This window comes from Lepus europaeus, chromosome 3 (genome assembly GCF_033115175.1).
Source record: "Lepus europaeus isolate LE1 chromosome 3, mLepTim1.pri, whole genome shotgun sequence".
In the NCBI taxonomy this organism is placed as follows: Eukaryota; Metazoa; Chordata; class Mammalia; order Lagomorpha; family Leporidae; genus Lepus; species Lepus europaeus.
In genome coordinates, this window is record NC_084829.1 from 33,538,319 (window position 1) to 33,552,929 (window position 14,611).

General features: G+C 40.4%; 1 protein-coding gene across 1 annotated transcript; it reads left to right on the forward strand.

Annotated features, from left to right (window-relative positions):
- Positions 1–289: 289 nt before the first annotated feature.
- LOC133756498 (butyrophilin subfamily 1 member A1-like) lies at positions 290–13,082 on the forward strand. Its single transcript, XM_062187171.1, has 9 exons — positions 290–368; positions 908–1,255; positions 7,739–8,020; positions 8,140–8,307; positions 9,161–9,181; positions 9,265–9,291; positions 10,425–10,451; positions 10,650–10,676; positions 12,424–13,082. Exons 1-9 carry the CDS (start codon positions 290–292, stop codon positions 13,080–13,082), a joined length of 1,638 nt encoding a protein of 545 aa, XP_062043155.1.
- The last annotated feature ends 1,529 nt before the right edge of the window (positions 13,083–14,611 follow it).

Sequence of the window (14,611 nt, forward strand, 5' to 3'; positions counted from 1 at the left end):
CCTCCACCTCCCTACCCAAAGGACAGAATGTTCTCCTTGAATAAAAGAAGAGTTTAGACAGGGTGCACCCTTATGGCGGGTGGCTACTGACTGTTTCCCTGGAGAAGAGAAACACAAAATATACATTGTGCGTCAAAGGCTTCCTCTGTTTCCTGGCGGCTGTCTGAGGGACACAGGGGACTGCTTCTTAGAAGCCACAGTCTTCTGGCCCCGTGAGTCCCACTCTTGTTATCACTGCAGTGATTTGCAGGACCCACCTCCACATCATCCCGCCCCCACACTGGGAAACATGGCGAGTCCCCTGCACGTCTCCACGCCAACAGAGCTCCTCTCTATCCTGCTTCTCCAGGCGGCCATATGGGGCTCAGGTGAGGCTATTTTATGTTTTTATAACGAAGTTCTCTTGTTTTCTGAATAGAAGAATTGAATCACTTCTCATGTAAATCTACGCTAATTCTAAAATCCTCTATTTTGCCAGAATGATTGATCCGCTTGTGCATCAGGACAAATAAGCCACGATACAATTATTTTAGGGGAAAGCACCAGGTAGAATTACTTCACCTATGCGGTCTAATTCGTTCAGTTCTCAGCTTCTTGATGAATGCATTTTCTGAATGCTGCCAAAGATCTGGGTAAAAGCTCTAGCTTTGTGATTTTCCACCTGCTTCACAGAATTTACTACTCTTGCAATTTAAAAATCACTGGCTTCATGTGAAACTAACCTGGTGTTTGTAAGCTCCTCAGAAGCGGAAGCCCTTGTTGCCTTGTTCCCTACCAGACCTTCAGGCTGACTATGTGCCATCAATACCTGGGTGAATGAGGGGATGTTGGTGGGCCTCCACTGGGACTGCGTTCTAAAATGCCGGGTCATTCTGACACTCTACATTTGGCTCTGTTGATTCCACAGATTCCTTCACAGTGAGCGGCCCCTCGGAGCCCATTGTGGCTATGCTGGGCACAGAAACCGTGCTGCCCTGTCACGTGGTCCCACCCATGAATGTGGAGACCATGGAGCTGCGGTGGTTCCGCTCGCAGTACTCGGAGGTTGTGTATGCCTATCGGGACGGAATGGAGCAGGTGGCGGAACAGCTCGTAGATTTCAAAGGGCGGGCAGAACTGGTGAAGGACTACATCTCCGAGGGAAAAGTAGCCGTGAGAATCCGCAGTCTGCGGGTCTCAGACAACGGGATGTACAAGTGTTTCTTTAAACGAGATAAAGACTTTGAAGAAGCCACGTTGGAGCTCAAGATCATAAGTAAGTAATTCTCTGCAAATACGGGTAACTCAGGGAAATGTGAGTGACCCATATCTGATTTGATAAGATGATGTGAAATAGGGCACAAACCAGAATCAGAGGTGCTTGAAGCTGTTCAACGTTCTAGACGCTAGATTTTACCCCGGATGCTGTTGATCTGGGTGCACATGTATTAGGCTGTACCTTAAAGATGAGCCACTGCAGGGGTCGGCCTTATGCTCAATGGATTAAGCTTCTGTGCCTGGAACCAAGTCCTACCTCTGCTTCTAGTTCAGCTTCCTGCTAATGCTGGGAGGTGGCAGCAGATGATGACTCAGTTATTTGGGTCTCTGCCAGCCACTTGAGAGACCCGGATAGAATTCCTGACTCTTGGTGTCAGCTTGGCTCAGCCGTCTGTTGCAGGCATTTGGAGAATGAACCAGAGGATGAAAATCTCTCTCTCTCTCTCTCTCTCTCTCTCTCTCTCTCTTTCTCCTCTCTCTCTATCCACTCTGGCTTTCAGATAAATAAACTTTAAAAATTGAATTATTTCTATAAATATCTACTATGAAAATAAATAATTTATTTCCCACCCATGTCTCTCCCTGTGCATTTTGAAGGAAAGCATCACAATTTTCAAAATGTACCATTATTTCAAGGACCAGGTCCCTGCTTGGTTCCTGTGATGAGCGGGGGCTGAGCTGAGAGCGTTAGTGATCAGCCCTTGATTGCAGTATTCAGGGGTTGCAGTATGAGGGTTGTGTCAGGGCAGGTTGAGTCGAGGTTGCAGAAGACAGTTATCAACAGAGGGTTGAGGTCAGAAAGAAATAACCAGATTTCAGTAGCCAAGTGAAGCAGAAGTAGAGAAAACTATTAGCTGAGTGATTTGGGGGTGAAATGAAAGGATCCTTAAGAGAGAGACCAGTGAAGAAAGCTGGAATATCCAGAACAGAGTTGACCACAATGGATTTTGTCACCATCAGTGCTGTTCCATTTGTAATTACAACAAAACCATATTCTTGCTGTCTCGAACTCAAACTCAAACTCAGAAAGGTCCAAAATTCAAACTGACAAACCTCCCCCACCACTCCCATATTCCCTTTTATCTTCCATTTCTACTCTAAGATTATTCTATGCCCTTCTGGATATCTTGTTCTCTATATAGCAGTACAATTATACGGTTGATCTATAATTTAAAAAAAAAAACTGTCTTCAAAAATGTTTATGCTAATTTACTTCAAAAGAAAATTAAATCTATCTTTGATTCCTCAGCCATCAGGCTGGAGTGAAGATATGTCATAGTTATTACTGGAGCTTCCTACACCTCCTTCCCTTGAGTAAGGATTGTGCAAAAATGCTTGGAGCCAAGGCAGCCAGCATTACTGGGTAGCACAAGGATGCTCATCCTCTGAGGCTTTGTGGTGTCACTTCACCATACACTCCAGAAAGATTAAGTCATGAATACTATTAAAGTCTTGATACAAGGTCAGTGTTGTGGCACAGTGGGTTAAGCCACCACCTGCAACCCCAACTGTCCCTGTGGGTACTGGTTCATGTCCTGGCTGCTCTATGTCTGATCCAGTTCCCTGATAATGTGTCTGGGAAAGCTGTGGAGGATTTCCCAAGTGCTTGGACTCCTGCATTCATGTGGGAGACCTGGAAGAAGCTCCTGGTTTCTGGCTTCACCCCTTCCCAGCCCTAGTCATTGTGGGCATTTGGAGAGTGAACCAGTGGAAGGAAGACCTCTCTCTGTGTGTCTCTCCCTCTCTTTCTGTAACTCTGCCTTTCAAATAAATAAATAAATCTTAAAAAATAAATAAATCTTGATACAACTCTTCAAAAGGAGCCTGAAGTTTGCTGTTCCTTCTATGAAAGCTTATTTCTATTTCTTTTGAGGACTTTAGACCACTGATGCTTTTTTCCTACCCATATTATGCAATTGCTTTAATTAACTAATGTATCCTATGATATAGAAAGAGAGAAAAGTCTTCTTCATGCAGTTCTTACTCTAAACCAAATAGTGAAGCCTAAAGCTGAAAAAGAAATAGTTGGAATCAAGAGAGGGAGGGGTAATGCTAGAGTAAAGCTCAGGTAATGGCTGTAAAAGCAAAGTTAACACCACTATTAAGAAATCAAGTCATTTTCTTCTCTGTAACAATACAAGTATTTGTCACTTAAAATATCTTGCAATATGTTCTCTCTGCAACTTCCCTTGTCTTCCTTAACAGTGTATAGTAGATAATTTACAAAATGTTATCTTTGTATTTGAAAATGTTCCCTTTACATAAAATCCCATAGTTTACATGAATATTTACCTAACATTAACTCTTCAATGTTATATCATGACAAGATCATGTATTATATATTTTTTCACAAAAATATCTGTGCAACGATTTACACTGGTTGTCATATGATAAATTTCCCAAATTATTATGTTTACATCTCATAGCTTAACAATTCAAGTTTCAAATAGATCATAAAATTTGTTTGAGCATATCCATAGTTCAACAATTGCTCCAATTTATACTCCTAATAGCACAGTATGACAATAAACATTTCTTCACACCCTTTTTTTAAAAGACTTATTTATTTATTTGAGAGGCAGAATCATAAGGAGGGGCCTGGGAAGGGGGAGGGGAGAGAGAGAGAATGAATCTGCCATCTGCTGATTCACTCCACTAATGTCTGCACAAATGGTCAGAGCTAGTTGAGGCCAAAGCCAGGAACCTGAAACTCCATCCAGGTCTCCCACATGGGTTCAGGGGCCCAAGCACCTGGGACATCCTCTGCTGCTTTCCCAGGCACAATATCAGGGAGCTGGATCAGAAATTAAGCAGCCAGGACTTTAACACAATGCTGACTCCTCTTCACTCTTAATGACACTGAATATTATATTTTTATTACATTTTTACTTGTCAGGTAAAAAGTGATATCCTATTGTTTTTATTTAACCTTATGACAAATATGAATATCTTTTCATGTATGTCTTACTTGTGTTTTCTTCTTTCACTTTCCTGTTTATATGCTTTAATTAACTGTGTGTGCCTTCGTGGAGGGACTGTTTTCTGAATTTTTTTGTCAATTTATAGTCGCTCTTTTAGTCATATAAATATTGGAAACACCCTTTCATCTCTATTCATCTTATAATTTTATGCTGTCTTTAGTTAGAAGAGTTTTTAAACATAAATATAGAACTATCAACATTATCTTTCATTTTGGTTTTTATGGAAGCTTTTATATCAATGTCACCAAAAATATTCCACCTTCCTGTGTCCTCATACTTTTTCTGAAAATACACTGGAATTTTAATACTGGCTTTATATGTGTCACTATATAAATTTTCAAAAAATAAACTTGAAAAACTAGTTCCCAAATCAGGAAACTGAACATAATTAGAACCCAAGGGGCCAGCGCTGTCGTGTAGCAGATAAAGCCATCGTCTGCCATGCTGGCATCCCATATGAGCACCCATTCCAGTCCCAGCTTCTTGACTTCCAATCTAGATCTCTGTGATGGCCTAGGAAAGCAGCAGAAGATGTCACAGGAGCTTAGGCCACTGCACTCGTGTGGTAGACCCAGAAGAAGCCCCTGGCTCCTGGCTTTAGATTGGCTTAGCTCCAATTGTTGTGGCCATTTGGGGAGTGAACCAGCAAATTGAAGACTGCTCTGTCTCTCTGCCTCTGCCTCTCTCTAGCTCTGCCCTTCAAATAAATAAATAAATCTTTAAAGAAAAAAAAAGCCAGGAAAATCCGCTTCTCCCCTTTCAGCCTCATGGGAAATGACTAGCCTGATTTCTAACCTCAAAAATTAATTTTTATTTTTTTTTAATAAAAATTTATTTGAAAGACAGAGTTACAAAGAAAGAGAGGAAGAGACAGACATTGTCCATCCACTGGTTCACTCCCCAAATGGGGGCAATAGCTGGGACTGGGCATGGCTGAAGCCAGGAACCTGGAACTCCATCCGAGTCTTCCAGGTGAGTGGCAGGGGCCCAGGTACTTGGGCCATCTTCTGTTGTCCTCCTAGGCACATTTGCAGGGAGATGGATCAGAAGTGGATCAGCTGAGACTCGAACCAGAGCTCATATGTAATGATGGCGTCACAGGTGGCAGTTTAACCTGCTGCACCACATGCATTTTTGAATTTCACAAACTCTTTAATGTTTGTGTTTTATTGCTCAACATAATGTTTGTAAGTTTTCCCATGTAGTCACTTGTGTCTAAGTGTAATTCATTTCTGCTTTTTTAAAGTTGTCTTGCTTTCAACATGAAAACTTCAGCCTACAGAAATATTATTTTGGTGTAAAGTTTCATGGAATGTCCAAAATATTTTCTAGTGTATGTTTATGCCATTTGTAATTATTTTGGGAAATTTCAACCAATTTACACATACATTATTTTCCATTAATTTCTAGTGGAGTTATCAGAGTGAAGTCTAAATTCTCTATGAGATTATGGTAATTTATCTGCCCCCTTTTTTACAGCATCATGCTCTCAACTTTTTAAATTTTGTATTTTCAAATTTTATTTTTTATTTATATAAGGTAACAAATTTCATGTCTTTCATATACACAGTTTTATGAGCATAATGATAATTCCTCCCTTCCTTCCATCACACCTGCCCTCCCTCTTCTTTCTTTTCTTATTTTTCTTCTAATTTTTGCAATGAAATACTTTCAATTTACTTTATAACCACATACTTAACCCTCCACTAAATAAAGAATTCAACAAGTAGTAAGTAGAAAATCATTGTTCCTCAAGAGTATAGATAAGGGCTATAACAATGATCAAATCTCAACATTTCAATTTTGTTCATAAACATTACATTTTTGGACTCTATTAATTACTATAAATAAAGGAAAACATGATATTTGTCTTTTCAAGACTGGCTTATTTCACTAAGCAAAAGTGTCCAATTGCATCCATTTTGTTGTAAAAGATAGGATTTCATTTTTTTTACAGCTGAGTAGTATTCCTTATATACCACAATTAGCCTCTGCTAAGAGAAACTTTTTTTCAACTGTGATGTCTTTCTTTTATTTGTATGACCTATCTTAAAGTAATAATTCTCGATACTGTCTAGAATGGTATCTACAGTAGGCTCATGTTACCCATCTTTTGTATGTGTAATTTGCATAAGAAGCCAAATCCACTAGTTCTTGAAAGAAATAGTGACAAAATCTGTTCAGTCACATTACTGTGATTCTGCTTTAGCATCCTCTCAGTGAGAAGTAAAAGATTTTCACAGACTCAGAACTCCCTCTTGGGAGTCATGTCATTTTTCAGTATCTTCCCCCATCAGTCCACTGATTAATGGGGTATAAGTCTGACCTTTAGAAGCATATCCGTGCTTATCTTCCATTCTGTTAACCTTTGATATAGCCACTTCTGTGCTGAGGAATGGATATCCCTTCTTTCTCAACACAGGTAGAGCCTTTGTCTTCTTAGTTGGACTTGGAACTTCAACGGTTAAATTCTCCCAGGAGGTTCAAGGTCTATGTGGTCTCTGTTCTCTCACTTCCCAGTGTGACTCTGCTCCATTTTACTCAAGAACAGTTTCACTCAAACATTCACTTCCTTTGTTTAGGAGAGTTGGCAGCTCCCTTGAGTAATTCTGAGACGGATTATTTTCCAGATTTCTTTGCTTCCCTAAAGGGTATCCTCCCTAGGTCAGGGTCTGCTAATAAAAATTAGCTCTGCTGTAATTTTTAGCACCAGAAAGATAGTGTAGTTAAAGTTCTTGATGCATGTCCTACATCTGAGATATTGGAGTAAGACTGAGCTAGACATACCATATGGTATGAGGTACACTAATATATAATCTTAGAAGTCAGGGTACTCACTGTCTGAGAGACACAGTGGGTTATTCTAGAATCTGCTACTGTTATGTTGACTCTATTTGTAAATTCAACTTGACATGAACTGAAGAAAAATAAATGGGCTGGCCAGACAAAAGAAGGAGTAAGGTTTCAAAATAACTAGAAACAACTTTAATTCTTCAGAGACTCACATCATCTGGCTTCCTTCTTTTTATCTGTACTCGGGCAAAGAGAGAAAAGTTGGAAAAAATTGCCAAGGGAGATTGTTGAAGGAACTATCAGAAATCTCATTCTAAGCTCAAATAGTTTTCCTTGAGACTCCAGGAAATGCAATAGAAATTTATAAATAAAGATACAGAAATGTGGGTGTTTTTCTGAAACAATTCAACATAAACAAATTTTTCTGTTATCCTTCTGTGACCTAATTGTTTGGGTAGAGTGCATGTGACAGGCCTCAATGGAAGTGTTAATAACAGCTTCAAGTCTTCTATGGTTTTTGAACCACAGATACTGATATCTGTCATGGGAGAATAGAAGCCCCTTCCTCCCACGCAGACCTTGGTCCTTCATCCATCTCCTGCAGACCCTGGTCTTTTCATCCATCTCCCCACATGGGTGCTACTGTGTCACATTAGAGATTTCTGGACAAGCAGCAACAAGGTTTCACATGAATGGCTTCTCCACAGGTCTTGGTTCTGGCCCTCACATCCTCATGGTGGGTCCAGAAGATGAAGGAATAAGGCTGATGTGCACTGGCAAAGGATGGTTTCCCCAGCCTGAAATACAATGGAAAGGTGAAGGGGGAGAGAAGCTCCCATCTCTCTCTGAGGACGAGACCCAAGATGATGATGGATTGTTCCAGATAGAGGCATCCATCATCATAAGAGACAGATCAAAGAGAGACGTGTCCTGCTCCATGAAGAACCCCTTCTTTCTACAAGAACAGGTGGAAACAATTTCTATCCCAGGTAAAGTGTTGCTTATTATGTGGATGGGGTGAGAGTCAGGAGGGAGTACTTGGGGTATGAGATGGGGTAGGTTTGCCTGGTGTGTTTGTTTTTAACCACATGTGCGGGCTCTGTGTCAGAGCCCTTTTTCCCCAGGACCTCGCCTTGGAGGGCAGCATTTGCTGTGACTTTCTTCATGCTTGTGATTTGCCTGGGTGCTGTGGTGTTTTTGGCTTGGAAAGAAAAACAAGCAAAGAAGAGAGTGCAGAATGCCGAGGATGAAAGAAAGACAGACAGACAAGCCAAAGGTACACTGTGACTCATACATGGTGGGGTTTATAAATTTGTGGGTCTGTTAGACTGGCTTGATATAGGGGTGGCATCTGTTGGAGCATACAGAGATATACAGGTCTGCATTAGAATCCCAAGACCCTCAACAAGCCATGGAGTCCAGGACCAGTGTAGGAAAAACAATTAGAATCTAGTACTTGCTGATATAAACATGAAGTTAGAAAAAACTGAGCTTTGTAATTCTCAGCAAAGATATGAATTTTTTTACTCAGTTAAAATGTAGAAGTATTTAGGATCTGGGCTTAGCATTATAAACTAAAAAGCAGACTTTGGGTTTCTCTTATGTTTTTTCCATTTTAGGATTGAAGAAAGAGCTTGATAAGGTCTCCCTTTTCTTAGCCTTGTAGAGAAATGGAGTCCTTACTCCATGCTTGGTGTCTCATAGTTCATTATTTCTTTTCAGCCACACACAGCTCCTTATTTATCTTGTGCTAGAATGACTCAGACATTGGAATTATCTGCTCTTCCAAAGCATCAAGGCCTTTTATCCCCTTCCATAGATGTGTATATAGACCACACACAGTCTTGGATATCTATCGTCTCCAGTAACTAAGGTCACTGCTTCACAATAGAATAATGCATCCAGTGATCTAGGAAGGGAAGGGAAGCCCCACAGTTTGAGCACCATTGTCTTATATTTGCTGAGGGAGGCCATCAGTTCAGAGGCACTTACAGACCTGGGTCCATCAGTGTTAGAAAATGTGCTGTGTGTGCCCTAGGCCTGGTTGTGGGTCTGGGGGACATCATTGTTGGGAGCATCTTCATCTTTCTGTTATATAAAATCTATTCTGGTTTTTTTTTCCATTTTAGAAAAATTAGAGAAAGAGCTTGGTAAGTTCTTTTTCTTTGCTTTGTAGAGAAATTAGAGTCCTTACTCCATGTTTGGCATCTCACAGGTCGTTATTTCTTTTCAGCCACAAGGAAGGAACTGTATCAGCATGGTGAGTCCCGCTGGTGTTATGGTTAAGCCATTCATCTCATCTGTCCCTTTGTCCTTTTAAAAAATATTTATTTATTTATTTATTTATTTGAAAGGCAGAAGTATAAAAAGAGAAATACACACAGAGAGAAAAATATTCCATCCCTTGATCCACTCGCCAATGGACACATCAACTAGGGTTGGGTCAGGCCAAAGCCAGGTGCCCAGAACTCCATCCAGGTCTCCCATGTGGATGGCAGGGGCCCAAGTACTTCAGACATCTTCCACTACTTTCCCAGGAGGATTAGCAGGGAGTGCATCAGAACTGGAGCAGCTAGGGCTCAACCAGTCCTCTGATACAGGATTCTGGTGTTGCAAGTGATGGCTTAATCCACTGAGCCACACTATGGGCCCCTGTCCCTCTGTTCTGATCACCTTCTATTCACCATTTTTGGTGAAAGGGATCGTCCACCCTAAATTGCCTAAGATGGTCAAACACATGACATCTACACAGGACAGATGGAACTGAGAGCAGTGTATCAGTTATATGTACTCATGGCCTGGGGGAAGGGGACACTGTACAGTACACAGGACCACAGAGGAGTTGCCCAAGGGAGTAAAGTGAACCATCAAGGGAGGTAAGAGGCAAACTGTAGCAACAAGAAAAGGAGGTGCTCACTATTTTCTGAGGAAGTAATGTGGCTTAGCTTACTTAAATAAATTTGCATGCTGGCATGGAAATGATGCCCATTAGGTTGAGAACCAGGAGGGGCTCAGCTGGGTTGAGTATAGGGCTATGAGTGGGGGAGGGAGCTGTCCTATCTGGTGGGGAGCAGGAGAACATTTGTCATTTGAAATAATGTGATCCCAAAGATGTCAGAGCAACACATAATATTTTAGGCTTCAACATACAGCCACACCTTCACACCTGCACCCTCTTCTCAAAGGACCAGACCCTTAGATTGGTGGAATGCTGAAAATGTCAGTAGACCAGAATATGTAAAAGAACTCAAATACACTAGAATTATCATTGAGAGACAGACCACAGAAACAACACTTTCAGAAACCTCAGATTTCATATAGTCACAGTACATTTCATCCTCTGCAGTGAGGGTACCATGAATGAAAGCATCTAATTCTTTTCTTTTATTTCAGACTGGACAAAAGCAAATTTATATGCTGGTGAGTAAATCTGATGCTGTCTGTGGCTTCAGCTGACCCGGGATCTCATGAGACATCAGCAGACCATTGTCCAGAGACACGGCATCTTCTAGAGATTTTATTTTGAAACTGGTGTGGGGTGGGTGGCAAAGGAGTATCCCATTAGCTCACAAAATATGTTCTTGGCATGTTTTACCATAGAGTTTATTTTCTTTTTAGACTGGAGAAAGGAATATTTCAAAGCAGGTGAGTGATCTTATTACCTTGTTCCACTCAACCTCTTCTATACAAATGAGAAGCACTCCTGAGAAGTCCTCTCCTGGCTTCCTTTCTGTCCTGAGACCATGCATTCAAACAGCATACATGTTCAGACAGTCTCTGGCTTACAGCCTTTCAACTTTAAAATGGTAAAACAGTAATTTGGGTTTAGTAGAAACTGTACTTCGAATTTGAATTTTGATCCTTCCTTGTCAATATATATCATGATGCTATTTTTAAATATTTTTCTATTTGTTTATTTTTCTTTTATTTGAAAGTCAGATAGACATTGACAGAAAGAGACAGAGCCATAGAGGCAGAGAGAGAGAAAGACAGAAGGAGAATCTTTAAGTTGCTGGCTCATTTGCCAAATTTCCACACAACTGCTGGGCTTGGGCCAGGCAAAAGCCAAGAGCCCATAACTTCACCCAGATCTCCCACATAGGTGGCAAGGACTCAAGCACTTGGTTCATTAACGGCTGCCTCTCAGGTTGCACATTAGCTGGAAGCTGGATCAGAAACAGCATAGTTGGGACTAGAATCAGGCATTCTAAAATGCAATGTGGGCATCCAAGTGTTTGCTTAATTGCTTTGCCAAACATCCATCTCAACACAGTACTGTTTCATATCGCTGGGCAGTAGCAGCAAGTTGCAGCTCCTGATCATCCAGGCAAACACTAGGATAAACCACTGGATGCTCTGCAGGGTGCTGTGTTGATAGCATTTTTTGATATTGTGTTTTTATTTTGCCTCCCGTTATATCATCAATAAATTGCATGATATTTTCAATACATTGTTGTAAAATAGGCTTTATGTTAGATGATTCTGCCCAACTATAAGTGAATCTAAGGGATCTAGGTACATTTCAGATGGTACCAGATAATCTTTTTTTCCAGGTAATCTTTTCTAGGATGTTAGGTAGAATAGGTGTATGAAGGACATTTTCATCTTGATATTGTCAATTTACAACAGGCTTATTAGACCCACTGTAAGTCAAGGAGCATCTTTATATAACTATTCAGTGCCAAGTAAATAAATATATCTGATCTCTGGCCTAATAGGAAAATATTCATATAACTTGTGATACATATTTTGAAGGAATAAGAGATTATCAAGAATGAAAAAAGTGGATTAAAGGATTTCCTCCAAGGAATTACTATTTAAGCTGACACTTCAGCAGATTCATGGATTTCTTCACATGAACAACATTGGAAAAATGCTTCAGTCAGAAGGAAGTTTATTGTATAACCAGCCTGAGTCAGGGAAGAGCTTGTTGAATCACAATTAGAAAAATATAATAGGAGTACATGAGAAATAAATGATTTGGTCACTATATAAACCCATAGAAAAATGATACTGAATAGGCTTAAATGTAGGCAAGCACACAGTGACTGAGAAGATGACAAGACTTAACTCTTAAGAGAAAGAAAAAAAAATAACAGGCTACTTACAGAAGGGTGGAAGACCTCATCCTAAAATACACGATGCTGAGGATTGTCAAAAAAACAGTCATCCTGATTAGATTCTGGAACAGATGGCTACCTGAGGCCCTGTCCAACTCTGGACTTCGACTTCCTCACGCGTCTCCTAGAATAGAACACAGGTTGTTTTGCCTACCCTTCGGTTGTCTTTGTCCTGTTTCCTTCCTTTGTCCTTACACAGCGTTTCCATCTTAGGGCCAACAAGCCTCCCTGACTGACTGATCTTTCCTTCCTTGTTTTCCCCACCCCTGCAGTGGATGTTTCTCTGGATAAGAATACAGCTCATCGTGGCCTCACCATATCTGGGGATGGAAAACGTGTTTCTTTGAAAAAGAATGTTGTTCAGAACTCTGATGCTCCACCACCACAGGGGCCAGGGGGGTCTGGAACCATCTTCAGTGCTGTGGGTCAGAATTGCTTTGCCACAGGGAGATGCTATTGGGAAGTAAAAGTACTTGGGGAGAAAGAAATGGGACAAGGAGCTCAATGGACTCTGGGTATTTGCCCTGAAACAGTGAATAGAGAACGGTGGTTTGTGGAAAATACAGAGAATAATTTATGGTTGGTGGCCTACAAGGAAGGGAAGGTCATGACCCTCACCTCCAAGCCAGAGTCTCTGAAACTAAGAAGTTACCCTGAGAGGATAGGAGTTTTCCTGGACTGGGAGGCTGGGGATTTGTCCTTTTACAACATGGTGGATGGGTCCCACATCTGTTCCTACACTGGCATCAACTTCTGTGGGAAATTCCAGCCTTATTTTAGCCTGCAAGGTGCTGGCACATCTATGACCATCTGCTCAGCTTCAGGTCAGACTGAAAATGTTCCCAGTTCTTCTGCAGAGACATCAGTAACTCACGTAAGGAATTGTGATACAGATGTCCCTCAGGAAACTAACACTCTATTATCTCCATAAGAAATAAAGTGTCAGCCCACAGGTACCCCGACTGCTTCTACTCAAGCTTCTTATAAGTGTGTTTTCCAAAAAGCTGTTCTGGGTGGAGTAGGTCCATTTCAACCCCTTTCAAAGAGGAAGAGGCAGGAAGAGAAACAGGGAAACTGGGAAAAATCCAGGGGGGATTTCCTGTACAGTTCTCAATGGGGAACAGCAGTGTCTTTGTGGACAGCAAGGTTTGTTACACATAATGCCAGACAAGTATATGGGTCTTAAACCGTTGCTTAGTATGTGTTTATGCAAATACACTTAATTACATTTAAAGAAAAAATACCATGTATATGAGCAAAATTGACATTTTGAGATTTGATTATTTCTAGCCCTTGTCTATACTCTTGAGGAACAGTGGTTTTTCTACTGACCACTTGTTGAGTTCTTTATTTAGTGAAGGGTTAAGCTTGTGATTATAAACTGCATTAAAACTATGTCATTGTGAAATTTAAAAGAAAACCAGAGGGAGGGAGGATAGGGTGGAAAGTATCATTATGCTATTAAAACTGTACATATAATAATATCTAAAATCTGTTCCTTTTATATAAATAAATAGTTATAAAATGAAAATATATATCTTCTTCCTTTTTTGCTGTTAGATGTGGAGGAGGTTGATGTTGTAATGGAAAGGTCACATTTCAATGACTTCTCAATACATGTTACCACCATTGGAAATAAACAGAAATCTGCTAAACTCCATTGAAATGTAATAGCTCTGCTTGTGTGTTCTTCAGTTGCCAGTGCTCCATGGCCTTCTAATGTTAGAATCTGCCAAGGGGCAAAGTCCAATACAAAACCATAAATCAAGTCTTCTGAGTGGAGTGAGCCATTTTCTTTAGCAAATTCTCGCTGTTTAATAAATCCAAAATTGCATCCTTTGTGAGAATGTGAATGGCAAAGGAATTTGTATTGCAGTTTATATTTTCAGAGAGAAAACAGCTAAGTAGGAATGAAGAAACAACCATATCCTTATGGATAAAGAGTCACTGCAAATATTACAACTTTTCTTTTTGACCATATTCTTCCCACTGTATGGATTTCTATTGGTCTTTACTGTATCCAAGCCTTCACCAGCTACTTAGCACCAAGGTTATGCCTTCAATGATATGATATATGAGCTTCTGTTGTTAAATGAATGCTGCTTTGTGGATAATAGAAAATATACACTTAGATTTTTCTACACTACTGACAGATCTTTAAGCTAAATTCACTTTAACAATCTTTCTGAGAAGGTGTAGCCTCTTGTTGAAATTTCTTTATGCATAGTCACTAAGTGGTATTGAATGCAGTATTTGTACCGGGAAGAATCAATACAGAGCCCTGAGTCCTAACTTCCACTTAAAGTAAAGATAGGGCCTACACAGAGGTGATAAAGGCAGAAGAGGGGTTAATGAATGGTGGGGAAAATTAATAGGTTAATCCAATTAATGTGATAAGGAGGGATTTCTGGACAGCAGACTCTTGTACACAGGTGTCACAACAACAGATGGGAATGAAAC

Excerpts from the sequence above, each read along its gene's own strand:
- LOC133756498 (XM_062187171.1), top strand. The coding sequence starts at position 290 with ATGGCGAGTCCCCTGCACGTCTCCACGCCAACAGAGCTCCTCTCTATC. Across the intron at positions 8,308-9,160 it reads GACAGACAGACAAGCCAAAG|AAAAATTAGAGAAAGAGCTT; the intron begins GTACACTGTGAC and ends TTTCCATTTTAG. Across the intron at positions 10,677-12,423 it reads AAAGGAATATTTCAAAGCAG|TGGATGTTTCTCTGGATAAG; the intron begins GTGAGTGATCTT and ends CCACCCCTGCAG.